The sequence below is a fragment of the Neophocaena asiaeorientalis genome, unplaced genomic scaffold (assembly GCF_003031525.2).
Source record: "Neophocaena asiaeorientalis asiaeorientalis breed wild unplaced genomic scaffold, Neophocaena_asiaeorientalis_V1.1 scaffold273, whole genome shotgun sequence".
In the NCBI taxonomy this organism is placed as follows: Eukaryota; Metazoa; Chordata; class Mammalia; order Artiodactyla; family Phocoenidae; genus Neophocaena; species Neophocaena asiaeorientalis.
The window spans coordinates 1,770,658-1,789,215 of record NW_020171827.1 but is presented as its reverse complement, the minus strand read 5'-3'; the positions used below and the strand labels follow the sequence as shown (position 1 = coordinate 1,789,215).

The window sequence follows — 18,558 nt, the reverse complement described above, 5'->3', positions numbered from 1 at the left end:
ACTACTCCCATGATTACTTGTTATTGATACTAAAATAACATTTTTTTTTAACTTCTGATTTCATGGTCAGTGCTTTCTAAATGTGCAATTCAGGGGAAAAAGCTTAGGCTTGGACCAGCAAAGTTTGTATTTGAATCTTGACTGTTCTGTGACGTGTAAGAAAAATCACTTAACCTCTCTGAACCAGAGCTGCTTCCAATGGGAAATTTGAATACTAATATCTACCTTGCCAGATTACAATGACTGAATGAGGCCATTCTTCTCAGCACATGGTAAACGTTCATTGAATAGTAACTCTTAGTATTAATATTATTGTAACAGCAGTAGTTGAAAAGCAAGGATTCATCTGATGTGTCTGTGTTGGAATAAAATAATACCATTTTATACAGGGATAGAAAAATAGGATTGTCTTCCGTTGCTAACCCTGCTGGTTAGCGATGGCCTGGCATGTTCTGTGAGAAGGACTCCAGTATTTAGTAAGTCTCTGCATGCATGCAGTGTTGACAAATACAGAAACTGGAACCCAGCATGTGATTATCATTAAGTAGATGTAAATATCCCCAGATATTTGCACAAAGCATTGAAAAGATACAAAATATTCTGCAGCTACTACCTTATTTTAAGAACTGGAAATAAAAAGCAACTGCCTTTTTTATCCTGTAAAAGGTGTTGGAGAAGAGTAGTGAGAAGATCTGGGAAAGCAGCAACAACAAAAGGACCAAATCTGTTGTTTGGCAAAGCATGTACAGTATTAGAAACTCAGTTACTGTCCCAGGTGTCACCATTCAAACATCTTAAGTTGACTTATTTCTGTTCATTCTAATCAGTGGCAGTGATTATCACAGAACGAAGGGTACAGACCTTAAGATAACAAAGGTTTATCGAAGGTGATTCTAAAAGACACCTGTACATTACAAATAATTGCTTTTAACATAGGATGTATAGAAAACAAGAGGATCGTTACATTTAAGGGACAATTCTTCAGAAACCAAAGGAATAGACCTGAGATTTGTTTAAAGTAATCAACGTGTTTTATTTCCTTAGAACTGAAGGAATTCAGATCTAAACTTCCAAAGCTACAGTCAACAATTTTTCATCAGAGCCCAAGGGAGAAGGGCAGGGGTGAAAGAGACCGAAGATGAAGGAAGGCATAGAGAGACCACTAGGAGGAGGTGGGGAGGGGCCCCGTGTTTCCCTCTGTCTTCTGAGTCAGTTACATATCAGATCTGGTGACAGTACTGAGGGGACCAGGTTGGGGGATATGAATGGGAAGTGACACTGCAAAGGAACACTGACCAAACCTTAACTACAAAACAAGTCATCAAACCCCAAGTAGAAAGGGAACCTCTTAGTTCATCTCAGAAATGGGGGTAGCAACGGCAGAGCTAGGAACAGGATGGAGGCATGCCCATTTCTTTTATGCCTGGGTGATGTATATGACTGTAGGGTGGCCTTGAACTGTGGGAAGAGGAAGAGGGGTGGCCAGGGGTCTTCTCAGGACATCCCGTGTGGCTCTAAAGATCTAAATGGGGACAGATGCTCCTCAACCTTCCAATCCAAGAAGCCAGTCAAAGCTAAATTTATGATTGCAGAAACAACTTGGAAGTGCCCAAATTATGTGATGCAAAACTACAACTCCCATAATTCCCTGGGTCGGCAAAAGGGAGGCCCCTCCCACATAACCTGTCCCACTTTCTCAGCAACTAGGCCTCCGATACAATAGGCCTGGGAGGAGTGGACAGGAGTTCAAGGAGACGCCACCCCCGCCCCACCACAGTTTGAGGGGTGTCTCTGGCAGGCCCCTGGAAGTACCCCCTGCTCCTCCTTCACCCCTTCCGACACTCCCACCCCTGATTCCAAAGTGGAGCTCCATAATGCCCGAGGGGAGGGGCGGAGGGATGTCATGAGGGGGAAACGGCTGGTCCAGGCCCCAACGGAAGCGCTGGCAAACAGTTGCAGGCAGGGAGGGGGCACGGTGGTCTCATCTCATCCCAGGGAGCAGAGGCCCCGACTCAGATCCCAGTGGTGTGAGGGCACAGAGGTGAGGGCCTGGTGGCCTGCCGCATCCAGCTCAGTCCCCAAGGGCCGGGGGTGGAAAGGGAGAGTGGGTGGAGAGCGGGGTGCCAGTTTGCAGGCCGTGGCCAGTTCCCCCAGTAACAGTCAGGCCGCAGCAGGAACAGGGCGGGGGCTCTTCTGTAAACTTTGGTGACTACTGGTTCTCACGGCCTCCGACGCCCGGGGCCTCGGCCTCTCTCTCAGCAGCCTCTTCCTCCCGCCCCTGCTCCCCCGGCGGCGGCCCGTTCTCTGGCTCCACGAGGAGCGGCTTCGCATCCTCCGCCGCGGTGGCCGCCTCCTCCATCTCCCCTTCTTCCGAATCAGCCTCCTTGGGACGCTTGGGGATGTCCTTCGGCGGGTCCCTAGCGCTCCTCTTCAGCGGCCCCTTTTCGTTCTCCTCCTCGGCCGGCGGGTCGACGCCCGGCTCCCCCGGCTCGGCGCCGCCGCCGCCGTCGGTGTGGCTCTCCGGGTCCCCACAGCCCTCGGTGGCCTCCGGCTCGGGCTTGGGCCCCTCGGCGCAGCTCTTCCCCTGGGCAAACTGGTAACCAGAAGCCTGGACGGCGGGGTTGTTCTCGATCTCCCACAGCCCCTCGCTGAAGCCCCTCCTCTTGCAGGGTTTGCCGAACTTCTCCTTGGACTCCTCGTACGGGAAGAGGTGCTTGGGTCCCAGGAAGGCCGTATCGTGGGTCCCAAAGAAAAACACTCGGTAGCGGTTGGCCTCGGCCGTTTGCTCGATCCTGGCCGGCCAGTGGGCGTAGCCCTTTAACTTGGCGAACACCAAGTCCCCGCTCTTGTACTTGCGCCGGCGGAACATCAAGTCCCCGCTCTTGTACTTGCGCCGGCAGAACCGCGACATGGCTGCGGACCCGGCCTCGGCAGCAGCTGGAAAGGGCGACCCACGACGGCGCGCGGGGGCAGCGGCTACTGGGCTCGGGCTGCGCAAGCCCCCCTCCCGCCCCCCCCAGGGAGCTCTCGCGCGCACCGCCGGGCGCCACACCTGGGAGCCCTGAGAAGGTTCTAGTGCGAAGCGTGCATTATCTCGGAGACCCAAAGCCCGCTGGGCCCCACAGTCGACGCCGGGGTTTCTAGAACGACAGAGCCAAGAGCTTGGGTATCCCGGGTGGCGGTTGTGCTGACCGGGATCCTCTGCGGATCAATCGCTAGGGCACCCGGCTGTGAAGGTGGCATCGTTTACTGTGTCAGCCAGAGTGGCCTAGCAAGGGAGAGATGGGGCAGGGTGGCAAGAAAACGCAGTGACACGATTAGCACGCATGTCGATGAAACTAGTAACAGGCTAGCGCAGATTTGCAGTATCCCTGGGAACCCCGATCTGCTCATTACAGAAAACTCCACTCTTGCCTCAGGAGTTGCCTGAGTCAGTGGTTATACCCGTTTTCTGATTTCCTTGAGAGCTAACACTGGTGTCTGCAAGGGGATTCAAGAATAGAGTGGAGGCAAAGGAATAGAGTCAGCAACGCTGGCTGGATGTCCAGAGTGCACATCTCTTGGAAACTGGTGTCCTAAACTTTGGGGAGGGGGGTCACAAAATGTATAGAGCAGCCTCATGACCATGGCAAACCAGCCGTGTCAAAATTTCCTCCTTTACATGGGATGCTGGGCATGGCCCTTACCCTTTCACTGATTCTTGCATATTTTAAGAGATAAGACTCATCTCTTGGTGGTTATAACACGGAAAGAATGTCAAATGCTCTCAGTATCCTCATAGAGAGGGGAAAATTGGGCTTAGGAATTAGGTAGAGCTCTGCTCACATCAAATATCTTGTTACTATCTAGAACTTCCTGGGGGCTACAGACTAAAAAAGAATCATTTCAGCTGAGAGACTATTTTAAGAATAGACTTGTTCTCCTTAAGTGATAATTATGGGAGTTTCCCTGTAACTGCAGTCGTTACACATTTGTCTGCATCTTTTTTGAGTCCTGCTAGCTAGCTGTGAGCTTGCACTCTGAAACCTAGCCAAATTTGTTGTACTAGTACTCTTGGCTATTATGACAAAGACCTTTCAATATCAATTGTGTATTTAATTGCATAGATGTTTTTTCCTAGTGTAACCAGCAGTGACCAGTGGAGAATTAGAACCACTAACCCATTTCAGTATAACTCAAATTTGTTTCTGCTTTGCTGGGTTGCATCAGCCATTTTATCTCTGGGTGGTGGAGACCTGTTCTGGGCAAAAGAAGTTCTCTTCTCCCAACAAGGCAAAACAAGTACGACAGACTTTGATAATTCTAAACAACTTCTTTTAGCTCTTCTGTCAAGCCATTTTCTTAAAACGCTTATCTGCCCCATGAATATCTACAACTTTACCAATTAAGTAACATCGACACATGCCCAGAAAGGGTACTTAGTTGTGCCGTTGTGGTCGGAAGGCCTCGACTACAGCTGCTCTAGTTGAGAGTGATCTTCGGCAAAAGGATCACATGGGTATAAGCCAAACATCAAAGATTGTTGGGTAGTTGAATCACTGCAGGTGAACAGGTAGGGATCTGAGGCGGAAACAAAAAGTCAGAAAGTAGAGGCAAGAGGATCTAGTAAAGAACGATCCAGATCTGCAAAGGATAATAGATATTCTATTAGGCAAAGGAGTGTCATTTTTGTACCTCCACCCATTACCCACTAATACTCTGTGTGTGGTGTTAAGGGCTGGCACACAAGATGCTGCTTTTTGAGGACTTTAAAATATAATTTAAGAGCGAAAGCATCAGGGACTTCATTACAGAGAAATGCAAGCTAGTCTTCAAGTGCTAAATCATGTGTTCTTACATAAATATTGAAGGAATTCTAGGAGAAACCAATGGGAGTGTGGTTACTAGGGCAAGGCTTTTGGGAGGAGTAGCGGCAGATGTACTAGAAGGAATTCTAGTATCCTTCACTTGTTTACCAGCCTTGTAAAGCTGGGAATAGATAATATTTCTGAGCCTCTGTTACATGATCTTAAGATGTTTAAAGTAATATTTATAATTTCCCTCAAGACTGTTATATATATTAATGAGATTATGGGCATGAAAGTCCAGACAATGGGTATAAAGTTCTATGATGTACTAACAAGTATGACGTAGAATTTCATTATGGATGGGATCAGGCTATTATTATTATTAGCCTGAATGAAGGAAAAATATGTCAAAAGGAGTAAAGTCATGAATAAGGACACTGAAGAATGAAGACAAGTTATCTGCCAGCCAAATTCTTTACTACACATGGAATTCCATATTACATATGGAATTACATATCCAGCACAACTTCTGTATGAAACAACATAAAAGTTCTTGTTCTTTGGAAATATTATTTTAAAAACAGCATTCTTTGACTAGATTTATCACCTAATGGTAGCTAATTCCAAAAAGGGGAGAGAGACTTCCCTGGTGGTGCAGTGGGTAAGGCTCCACACTCCCAATGCAGGGGGCCCGGGTTCGATCCCTGGTCAGGGAACTAGATCCCACACGCCACAACTAAGAAACCCCCATGCCGCAACTAAGACCCAGCACAGCCAAAATAAAATAAAATAAATAAATATTAAAAAAAACACTAAAAGGGGAGAATAAGAGGAAGGTTGAGCAAAAAGTTTAACGCATTTAGAGTTGGATACCACTTGCACAGATATTCCCGTCCTCTGACACTTGCATGCTCCATGATGCAATTAAATAGTAGGATCTTTGCTTCTTTTACCCTTGAAACCAACTTGTTCTTAAAGTTATTGTCTCTCTTTTGCTCAAAGTGAGAAGAGTAGGTAAGTAGTGTTCATGGTAACTCGGTTAGGTTTAGATTTGGCTAGTATATAAACAAAGTTCTCAGGAGCAACTATTATTAATTTTCAGAAACTAGATCTCCTTGAGCTCAGATATTTCGAATAAAATCCAAAGTACCAAGACCGTCTGTTTGTAAAAAGGACCTAATTTCAGCAGCAGCAGCAAACCTATCAAAACACCTTAGATTCCAGAACAGATAACACATCACAGTTTCCTTTTCTGGAAAAGTAATGATAGGATTTAAAAGCTGCTTGGCAACAATTATGTAATTGTACAGCAGAGAGACTAGATATCCAATGGATGTTTTCTTGTTTAATTAGTTTTAAATTCAATTACTTTGGTATAAACTATGATTTAAAATAAATGTAATTGTTTTCCATGTGCTTTTGTTTCATTAAAAAATATTAGCTGCCTCTGTTTATACAACAGAAGTGTTTATACATGGTTGGTATTTGGGGTCAAGGCTTTTCTTTCTAAAATGTTCTAGCAGACATAATTACACAGAAAGTAAATCCCCTATCCCACCACGGGTAGAAAATCCCCCCCACCCTCCTTTCTTTAAAAGTCACAGGAGGTGAGCTACCTCTAAATTTTGTCACCTCTACATTTTATCAGCGTACACGTAGCCTAACCTTTAAAGCCTCAGGGATTTCTAAAATCCAAGGGATCTGCTGGGGGTGGGGATAAACTTGGTATCAGTGGGGATGTCCGGCAGCTAAAGGATAATTTAAAGGAAGTTTCCAAGGAGCTGTATCATTATCAATTTTACTAGTGTGTCAAATCTGTATCTAACTTGATGATGGGATTGGGGGTGGGGGGAGAGATGAGAGTGCAGATTTTCCCAGTGCTATATGTGTGCTGGTGATTTGGGCCCCCTTGGCTAATCATAAATGTTACAGGGTAGGGTGTAGGAGGGGGCAAATGGAGAGATTTCAGAATTGTTTGCAAAACTGCTGTTTTAGCAGCCATGGAAAGAAAATTGCCACTCTAAAATGAATAAATGTGGCTGCTTAAGAATAATATTTCATTATACTGATTTGGGAGCACTTAAAACTTTTGAAAACTACTCTTTGGAAAAAAATTTAAATAAAATGTGCTAAATAATAATAATATTTTTGTAATTTGAATCTTGCATGATACTTAGTCAAACTCTGCCACTTGAAAATATATGAGGTTTTTGAAAATCTACATAATTAGCAACGTTTAAACAAGTTATCGATGCTGGTGAGTATTCAATAATTGGGGACTGGACACATATAACATGGTCTATTTACATAATAATTATATAATTAAATGGCCATCTTCTGTGTTTAGAGTTTTTAAAGTATAACTTAATAACTTGGAAATTCTTACAATATGAAGTTGATTGAAAGGCAGGACAAAATATATAACATAGGTAATTTACTAGCCTATGTGAAACCCAGTTCCTTAAATCTAAAATGTGGATCCCAATGTAGTACCCATTTGAGAGAAAGGCTGCTTAAAATAAGCAGAACAATGTGTCAAGTATGTTGCCTGGTACCTGTTAAGTGTTCAATTACTATTAGCCATTACTATTAAAATAGCCAGTACTAGCTCTATTTTATTTATTTTATTAAAGTGCAGTTTTTGTTTTGTTTGGCTTTTTTTTTTTTTTTTTTGGCAGTATGTGATACATATCTTCTCTTGTAACTATTGTTTTTTCCTCACTCAGATTGTTTCCGGTTCTAAATTTAGCTTGACACCTTGCCAATGTTCCTTTAATTTTATTAGAATCTTATTTTTTTCTTATTTTTTGGAGGGGGTGTGTTCTTCATGCACTAAAAATACATTTTTAAAGATCCAAGATCAACAACGTCATCTCTATAAGCAAATATGGAACTTGGCATTGCAATTGCTTTTATACTTCTTGCCATTAAAATAAGATATCATATAAATGGTTAAAATGACCAAAGTTTTCAGAAAATCATGCTGAAGTTTTTGATGATATAACTTCAGTCTTCACCTCAATTGTCTTACTCTTCCTTCCAACAGTTTCCTAGCTTTCGATATAATTACCAAAATATTAATCTTTGGGAATAAATAATTTATACAATTTCCATTTAAGAAAATCATCAACAGTGTGCATGATAATGAAAGGAAATTTTTTTAAGCCACGATGTCTAATTTTGAATTAATGATAATGGTATGTAGAGGTAGATAATCATTTTGACTTATCAAGTTTTTCCTATTTCATTATTACAAAATGACTTTAATTTTTCGTTTAGTTTTAGTTTAGCAATAGCTGTATTGAGTTGGTAGTTATCCTTTAACCAGAGGATTATTGGAGGTGGATGACTCTCTCTTTTTAAACATTGCAAAAGAAATATTTGGCCTTCCAAACAGATTAGGTTTTTCTGTACTAGGGAACATGTATGTTATTTGTTGGAATAAATAAATAAGTACTCTAAGGAGTTAGTTTAGTGGTTTTTCATATATTCAAAAACTCAAAAAGCACGAAGTAGAGGTCAAGTAAAAGAAAAGCAGAACAGTAGAAATTCGACATAACTTTCCTAAACCAGCATTTGCGCTCAAACTTCAACAAGCAACGCCTCTCTCTTTTTCAGAATTTACTTTAAAAACGGAGTTGATGATAAAAACACTTTTAAATGCCTCAGTAAAATGTCCTGTATAACACAAATGATGACTCTTTGAACAAATATTATCATCACTTTTCTCTTTGGTCGCTCGTTCTTCATGGTGAAAATAAATTTCTTATTAGACAAAATACAGTATTTTGGACACTTGTAAAAATGAAATAGTTAAAACAAGATACAGTTTTGTCATCTTTGCTCTTCAAAGTCAGATATAACAGTGCTTCCGGGAAGATGGCGGAAGAGTAAGACGCAGAGATCATTGAGGAGGTGGACTTTGAGAGCAAGATTTATGATTTTTTCCTTTTCCTTTTTTTGTGAGGGTGTATGTGCGTGCTTCTGTGTGAGATTTTGTCTGTATAGCCTTGCTTGCACCATTTGTCCTAGGGCTCTATACGTCCGTTTTTTTTTCTTTTGTTTTTCCCTTAATAATTATATTTTTATTTTAATAACTTTATGCACATATATACAATGGAATATTACTCAGCCATAAACAGAAACAAAATTGAGCTATTTGTAGTGAGATGGATAGACCTACAATCTGTCATACAGAGTGAAGTAAGTCAGAAAGAGAGAGACAAATACCTATGCTAACACATATATATGGAAATTAAGAAAAAATATGTCATGAAGAACCTAGGGGTAAGACGGGAATAAAAACACAGATCTACTAGAGAATGGACTTGAGGATATTGGGAGGGGGAAGGGTAAGCTGTGAGAAAGAGAGAGAGTGGCATGCACATATATACACTACCAAACGTAAAATAGATAGCTAGTGGGAAGCAGCCACATAGCACAGGGAGATCAGCTCCGTGCTTTGTGATCACCTGGAGGGGTGGGACAGGGAGGGTGGGAGAGAGGGAGATGCAAGAGGGAAGAGATATGGCAACATATGTATGTATATAACTGATTCATTTTGTTGTAAAGCAGAAACTAACACACCATTGTAAAGCAATTATACTCCAATAAAGATGTTAAAAAAAATCAGATATAACAGAAGCCAATACTCTGTTTCTGCTTGTCAAAGTACAACCATAATGGGAATATATTCATAATAAGTAAAATTACAATAGAACTAATTTTTAACTACCATTAATTGAGCACATATATGCCACACCCTGTTGTAAGCACTTTATTTTCTCAATTCTTAAAACACTTTGCTCTACTGCCTTTCTCCTTTTTTTGCCTGCCCATCTACTCATCATGAGCACAGTCATTGAGGAAATGTAACCTATAATAAGCAACCAGAGAAGTTGGTTTGGAGAAAATGGAGAAGAGTGAAGCAGATGCTAAGAGAGCAGACGTGTCATGAACAGTAAGTTACTAGAAAGATCATAAAAGTGAGATGGAGAAAACTGTCAGTTCAGAGAGCAGTTTCAGTCCCTGAGGTTTTTCCTGTTACAATTTGAGTTCAGTTTACATGCATCCTTACATTAAAAACATTACATTAAATATAGTGTATCAAATATGTATATCTTTGATGATGGCATTTGGGGAGGGAGAAATGAAGGGTGCAGATTGAATCTTAAGGGTGTCTGAGTGAGCCTCTGTTCCTCACAATGAAATATATCTAAGTAGAACAGTAATTATACTGCTGATCTATGATTGGCAGATATTTATAAAGGTAAAACAATGTTAACCACACATCAAGCAATAATGGTACAGACATGATATCACTCCAATATAAATATTATAGATAAAATATCTACCTTTTAAAATGTCCAGCCTTTCTTTTTATCCTCAGATATTTATAACTGTAAACTCTAACCATGTAAGAGAATCTTTTAAGTTTTCAAAGGGCATATATTCTGAGCTTTTTATCAGCTACCATCTTGTTTCATGATGGCTGACCAAGCTGTTTTCTCTTTTAGTAAAAGCAAAATCAGTAAAGTTTTCATTGAACAAATACAAAATGCTTAACTGTTAAATTGAACAATGTAATGCTAATTAATAAGTAATTAATTAATGAGGCTTCAGTCTATTATAATTTTGAAGTAATTGGGTTCGTCTTCACTAATTTTAGCTGCTTCACACTTTAACTGGAAAAAAATGAAAGAATGAAGTATATAGCTTTATCATATTGGGAAAGACTAATCTGGTTTCGGTCAGTTTTCTCAGTTTTTTCTTCTATTTACTTTATAGGACTCCTATGAATTGACAGGGAGTTTGTAGGCTACATATGTAGAAAACAGCAAAAACTGAAATCTAGAATGTAATGTATCTTTTAGGACACTAGTTCAGGTAATCCATATCTGAGTGCTTACCATGTGGCTACTAGAAAGCTAGTGCTGTGGGTAAGACATGATGAGTGTAGAATATTTTAACCATATTAGGTGGTCTGTGTTATATCAATCCTTTGATATATTTTGAAACATTATTTGTGAACTGTTTTTATAATTTACACACTTTTAAATTATCAATATACATGAGCAGTCTTGTTTTGTTCAATAGTTCTATATACTTGCTAATATTCTGTCTATTTTATTTAATTAAGATAAAAATATGTAACGATTTTCCATGGATTATTTCTAGATTAGTCAATTTCCTTCAAATTAGGTTTGTTCTGCTTTGTGCATTTGAAGGCTCTATTATTGTTAAGTACCTGCATATTCTTTATTTTTATATTGTTTTGCGTCTATTAGAATCTTCATTTTATCAGAGTGAAATAACTGCCCTATTGAAGGCTTTTGCTTTAAATTCTACTTTGGTATTAATGATGCTGCAGGAGTTTTTTTAAATTAGCATTTCAAAATAGTTAATAGCTCTTTAATTTTTCTATGCCATTTTGTTTAATTATACCCTTGAAACCAGTATACAGTCTCTCCGTATAGGCAGGGCATTGGTTCCAAGACACTCTCCACCTGCCTCCTCTGATACCCCAAATCCACGGATGCTCAAGTCTGTTGTATAAAATGGCACAGTACAGTAACCCCCGCCCCCACCCCACCCCACATTCCAGGTTCCACATCTGTGGACTCAACCAGCTGTGGATCAAATCTGCGGATGCTGAGCCCTACCCCCCACCCCATGTGGAGGGCCAACCCAACTGTATAGGTAGATTGCTTTCAACCTAATATTTTATCAAGAGACTGTAACCTTCTTAATATGTGGTGATGAATTCTATGTCTACCATGTCATTTTGTGACTTATTAGGCCTTCAGAGGGTTCTTTTTTTTTTCCTCTCTGCTGTTCTACCTTCCAGTGGATCGATAAAGTTAGTATCATAATCGCTATCATGATTATTATTATTGTTTTCCCCTTTGCTGGTTCCCCTGTGCTGGCTGATAACTCTTCCTTCAGTAATTATTATTTAACATGCAGAACTACAAATTTTTCTAACCAAATCTAAAGACTTGAGCATGTTTTTAATAGCCCTAACACTCAACTTTGTAATTGTCTAAAATTTTATACTTTTAAAAGTTCATAATAGCTATTTTTTACAATTAGTTTATTACAATTATTCAGATATTTTATCATTAATTTCTTACACACTCCTCCCTTACTTTCATTAAAGGAAATATGTCACTTAGTAATTGTTTTAGTGAGGGTATGGAGTAATAGATCAATTCTCTTAGCTTTATACAGCTAAAATGTATTTATTACAACCTCATTATTAAACAGTATATTAGCTGGGTATATAATTTATATTTAAAATTGCATTCCTTTAAGATAATGAAGGCATTATTCTGTGTTCTTCTAGCATTTATTATTGCTGCTGAGAAGTCTGCCATCAAGTATCATGTCTTTCTCCTCGTTATCCTTGATATTCTTCAGTTTCATTAAGACGTGTATGAGTATGGACTTATTTTCATCTATTATGACTGATACTTGGTGGAGACTTTGAACTCATCTCCGTCCTCAGTTCAGACAATTCTTACATTTTAAAATATAGCCTCAGACATTTCTTCAGTTCTCTTCTAGAACACATATAATTACATTAAATTATCTCAATCTATAGCCCATACCTCTTATTCATGTTTTATGTCTCTATCTACTGTGCTACATTCTGTGCTACATTCTGTCAAACTTCCCAGAACTGTATTTCCATTTATTTATTCTTTGTGTCTCATTTAAAGGTTATCCCAACTGTGATCATTTCAAAAACAATAGTTTTAATTCTAAGGATTTCTAATTTTTTTATATTTACCCTACATTATTTCATTTATATCTGTTTTGGCTTCATAATTTCTCATTCTTTTTGTGGTTATTCATTTCTCTGTCCCTTTAGAGATTCTAAACATACTTATTTTAAAACCACTATTGATGTTTTTCTCTTTTTTTCATTTAATCTGTCATGAGTTCATTCCCTGCTGCCAAGTGGTGGCTTGGCTCAAGGTTGCCTGGCTGCGAGGCTGTCTGCTTCTTTGTGCCTGTATAAGAGGCAACATTATAAACATTGTATCCCCGCAAATTAGTAAGTCAGGGCTTTTTTCAGCTGCCTTTTCAGTGTCAGGAAGCTCCACAGTGGTCCAGCTCTAGTTCACCACTGCACATGAGGGACTGTATTTCCTTCTACCCCACAGACTCCACCTCTTCTTGCTTCCAGCCTCAGATCCTAACAGACCTGCAGTGTTAGTTTCTCTCAACATTTTGCATTTCCTTCCATTTCTGGTCTACCAGTACCTTTAGTACGTCCAAGTTATTTAATTGTATCTTTTATATTTTGTCTGCTATTTGCCATATGTTGGACCAAAAAGGGAAGGTCTCAAAGCATGAATTTATAACATCTTAATTAGGTACCAGGAAGTTATAAAATTCATGCATACCCTCCCCCTTAGCAGTGTGCAAGTTAATTGAGGAGAAAAGATTCTAACCTGAAACATTCTAGCAAGAAACATTTAGAGAATACAAGAGATTCTAATAAAAATAAAACTTGTACCCCTTTATACAAAAATAATCAGGGTAGGCTTTTTGAACACGGCAGGAGGAGTTGAGATTTTTCTTAAGGAATGAGTAAGATTTGAATGGACACGAAATATATGAATTTTAACTCTTTACAGATTCACTTTATTATGTGCCCTGAAGATGTGGTTTATGTACCTTCCACTAATGGCTTTGAGGGCTACAAAGACACTGTGTTAAATTTTAGACCTCTGGGTACACAATCAAGTGGGAATATTGAGAGAGAATTTTAGGAGGGGTCCTAGCAGTTTCACATAAAAACTTGTCCCAGCAGTCATTCAATTTTGGAGAAGCTGATGCAAGAGGTGGAAATGTGTGTACATATCTATGTCCTCTAAGAAATATTAAGAGTATAACTACTGTGTTACTGCATTTAGAGGAAAATTCTTCCAGGAAAGCATTAGCAACAACTAATTGGATCAGTATTCATTCATTTCCCAGAGAAATCCAGTAACTAAAGCTAAGCGTATCCTACTTCCCTCTGCCTGAGTTTTCAGCTTTAAGCTACTTCATAAACTATTCATATCCTCAGAAATCCTAAAAATAATTGCATCACATAATGCCCTAATATACCTCTGATGCCTGCTCGTCAGGGCCTGACCTAGGGGTTCATCACACATGCCAAGAGGCATAAATGAATAGTAACCAGAGGCAGGACATTTTGAAAATAGGCTCACAGTTTATTTAATGCCTCTGTTTGTTTAAGTCTCTCTTATTCACACTGCACCGATGTCCATCCAGCCATTTTACAGAAATAATGGATATAATTGGCCCTGTGCCTTGTTAATTCTGATGGTTAGCCTGACTCAGACTAATAACATTTCAAGCGAAGGAAAATATGTAGCTCTTGTGCATAGACAAGAGCAACTGTAAGCTTTAGCCACAGGCTTTGGCAAGGTCTGCAAATGGATGACTAAATAGCTTCAAGGTAGGTGATGGAAATCAGGAGACAGGAAGATTAACCCACAAGACAGGTCTGTTTTAAGTCAGCTTGACTTCCATTTATTGCAAACCTGACATTGGAATAAACCTATTAAATATACTTTCAAAATGCAACCAAGTGGTAAAACATGATACCTCACTTCAGAACTTTTTAAATTGAATGCACCTGGTGAGGTTCTCTATCAATTTATGTTAATGCCCCATACAAGCAAGCAGGACCTAATTACCAATTAAGCAATAAAGCTGTTTATAAGAGCAAATGTTCTCTGGGTCAAGTCCATGAAATATTTATATATATATGTATGTATATGTATAATATGCATGTACATGTATGTATAAAATACAAATGTAAATATATATACCTATATACACGTACTATAGTTCTTAAACTTTGTTATAATTGTCAACATGTGTTATTGAATACTGGTAGATATCTTCTACATAGTGATTTGATCTTCCTAAACGATGAAGGGATTCCATAATTATATAAAGTTCAGGGTCACTGTAAGTCCAAAACAAAGATTTTTTAAAAATGCATGAAAAATAATTCTGTTTCTTGAATGGTCATTGACTGAGTCTTCCCATTCCAGATGTGGCTGTTTAAGATCACAAACATTGTTAAGAGACAGAATTCTGACCGAACTCACCCCAATCCACCCCAGTCCAAACCTTTCTCTAGAGAGCTAGCGTAGAAGCTGAAGGTCAGGAAGCAGAAGGCTAACTTTATGTCCCTATACTTGATACTATTATTGTCACAACTAAGGCAACTGCAAGCCTGCTATTCACTGCTTACTACACACTGTTGATGCAGCAGCACTGAAAAGAAAGATCTGATAATTTTTATGATTTACTTCAATTCAGGGAATTTTACCCTTGGAACCTGGACTCCGTGGTAGGAGGTAGTTTGATTTCAGTTCAGGTCAGTTTCACAAAAATTTAATGAGCATCTACAGGTACAGGGAATACGATGATGAACTCAACTAAATCCCTGTCTTCAGTGAGCTTACAGCTAAAAAGTATCCTTATCTAACCTTTATCTGCCCTTGTCACAGATCACCCCTGGATTTAAGCATCAGTGGGTACTAGTTCCAAATTGGTTGCCCAGTTTTAGTTGTGTGTGTGTGTGTGTGTGTGTGTGTGTGTGCGTCTGTGTGTGTACGAGAGAGAGAGAGAGAGAGAAAGGTGTGGAGAGTTGAGTTAATCTTGCTCTTTAGTCAATAGGAAGGGCAGTATTATGCTCTCCTCTTCATCCACACTTGCTTCCAACTCCCTTCTCCCTCTCTCATAAACACGCACAGTCCAATGTAAAATGTGCAGTATTATTTTCCCTCTGTGTTTTGATTTACATGAATGTAGTGTGTCCTCAATCTCATTTCATCCCATTTCCAGTAAATACTATCTTCTGTGTCTTCAATTGATCCACGTTATTTGATACATGTACAGTTTGTGATTCCGACTGATACATACTACTATGCACCACTAACTATACCCACAGTGTTTCACTTATTAATTTCCCTAGTGACAAACACCTGGACTGCCTCCAAATCTCCACTCACACACTCTCACACACACACACACACACACACACACACACCCGTGGGTGCACTCTAATCAAAGTCCTCATTCCTGTTTTCCTGCTATGTGAGAATTTCTTTTTCTTTGGGATACAGAAACTGCTCAAGGTATTATAAGTAGAGAGCAATTTGATACAGGAATTAAGCGTTTAAAAATCAGTGGAAGGACTAGAAGAATTGGACAAGTGAAAGCCCTCTTAGATTTCTGGGAATCTAGGGGTCTGAGAAACTGCAGCTCCTCCAGCACTGAAGTGGGTGATTCCCAGTAGGACATCTAGAGGCCACTGTGAAATCCCAGCCTGCCAAACCCAAGCACTTGCTGACCACTGTAATATCAGGCATCTCCTCAGCCTTCCAGATCACATGCAGGTGTCACTCATCATTGACTCTTGGCCAGCAAGTGGGCCCTACAGGGAAGAGCATGTAAGAAAGAGCACATCTTTGTTCCACTTTCTGGGTTGATTACCCCTAAATTTATTTTTTCTGTACTTTTTAATTTATGAGAGTTCTCTCCAATTCTGACTCTTCTTTTATATAGTGTTCGGTTCTTTTTTTTTAATGGATGTGATATATTCTCTTTTTTCTCTGAGATATTAATCATAGTTCTTTTGAATTTTTTTCTCCTCTCTGCATTGTGTTGACTGCAAGCATATTTCTTTTTCTGTTTATTTTGGTCTCCATCTTTTATGTTGGGGTCTTTCTCTTCTGTGTCTGGTGGTGATGTCTTTCCATCTTTGTTTCAGAATGATGGTTGGAAAGTCTCTGAGTGGGAGTGAGGCTTGTTCTGTGGCAGTCTTCACTGCTGCATGATCCTGATGACTGTGACACTTTATTGGGGGAAGCCCCAATGGCGTTATCTGTTGGTCTCTTCTATTGAACAGGTCAGTTTTCCAAAAAGGAAATCTCCCACTTGGAAAGGAGAGGTGGTGGGGCTTGGAAGTGGATATAATTAGACTGGGCCAACTGGGCTTAGTGGAGACACTAAGCCCATGAAAGGAGCTGAAGGTCAGTTTGTAGATATTTATTAAGTCTTCTTTCAGAAAGATGACTCATATCCTTACTCCTGCCTTTGCTTGGGTCTGATGTCCCCAAGCCCAGAGTCTACCTGGGTCAGCTTGTCCACATGATAAATGTCCAGTCCTCCGCTGGAGTAGAAGAAGTCTGGGCAGATGATCTGGAGGACCAAATGCTTTTGTATTTAAACCTTTCATCTTTCTGCATGGTTATAGCCCCATATGATTCCCACGTTCAACAGAAGGAGCTGCCTCTGATTCCTGGGCAAGTCCAGAATTCTACCAAGATTCAACCTGTTCCTTTTGGTTTCCCTCCTCTACCATGCCCCTCCCCTTTTACAGGCTTAGCTGGATTCTCTATTCTGTAAATAAGCTACTACATGTCTATTCTTTCCTAAGTTTTCCAAACACTTTCTTTTCTGATGTTGTCTTCCCTTCAGCTCTCTTTTTCCTTGGGAATCCGTGCTTCCTTTATTTTTGTCATGTCATTTCTGTGTTGTTTCAGAAAAAAACAGAGATAAATGTTAAGTTCAACTTCTGCCATGCTGGTAGGTAATTAGTAAAAATGCTAAATGGGAGCCTTCTGGATGGAAATGCTCTCATAGTTTGAAACAATAAACTTGAGCTAAAAATGTATGGGTCAGATCAAGGGACAGTCTACAAAATAACTGGCCTGTTATCATGAAAAGTGGTCATGAAGGTCAAGGAAAGACTGAGGAAACGTTCCAGCCTAAAGGTAACTAAAGAGGGATGAAAAAGCAAGGTATGATCCTGGGTTGGATTCTTTTGCAAGGACATTGTTGGGACAATTGTCAAAACTTAAATGGGCTCTGTAGGTTAGACTGTAGTGAAGTATCATCGTCAATGTCCCGGTTCTGATGGTTGTGTTGTACTTCTTGCAAGAGAATACTGTGGTTTGTAGGAAATACACACCGTAAAGTATTTATATAGGTGACAGGGCATATTGCTGGCAACATACTCTTAAATAGCTCAGGACAAAAAAAGTTCTGTGTGCTAGTCTTGTAATTTTTCTGTAAGTTTAAAATTAGTTCAAAATTAAAAGAAAGGGAAACAATCTTGTTTTAATCCCTGATCCAATGGGGGGTAAAAAAGTACATAAAACTGCAGAAGTTAAAAAAAAAAAATGTACGGGTACCACTCTCTGTCTAGGTATCTAGCCATCCATCCATATTCATTGTTTAAGTAAAGTTCAGTAGTTATGTTTTTTGATGATTTCCCCCTTCCATATAATAGAGTGTTAATATAATTTTCAATCTCTGTGAGTAAAATATATTGAAATCTTCTCCAACATCTGAGAACAATCATCTTCAAATGTGTACATTGTGAAGAAAGAAGTGCTGGAGTAAGTTTCTTAGTCATCCAGGTTATGCTCACTTAAATATCTTAAACATGGTTACAAACCGGATCAGAAGTCTATTTGGGATTGAAAGTCTGACTTCGTCACACACGGTTGTGCTAAAATCTCACACATACTGTGGGTTAATTTCAAGTTTATATCCAAAGGATTCTTATTTCATCCAAATATTGTTCACACTTCCAAATGTCAATTTCACATGCTTCTCTTCTGAATTTGCCACTGAATGTATTATTTTGATTAGTGTTGTCAGGAAGTACCTAAACATTTTTCCTTCTTGATTGGTAGCTAATATTCTTCAACAGATTCTTTATTAGTCC

At 39.5% G+C, this 18,558-nt stretch overlaps 1 protein-coding gene across 1 annotated transcript; it reads right to left on the bottom strand.

Annotated features, from left to right (window-relative positions):
* Positions 1–2,209: 2,209 nt before the first annotated feature.
* Positions 2,210–2,911, bottom strand: HDGFL1 (HDGF like 1). Its single transcript, XM_024740380.1, has one exon. It carries the CDS (start codon positions 2,909–2,911, stop codon positions 2,210–2,212), a length of 702 nt encoding a protein of 233 aa, XP_024596148.1.
* Positions 2,912–18,558: the final 15,647 nt, after the last annotated feature.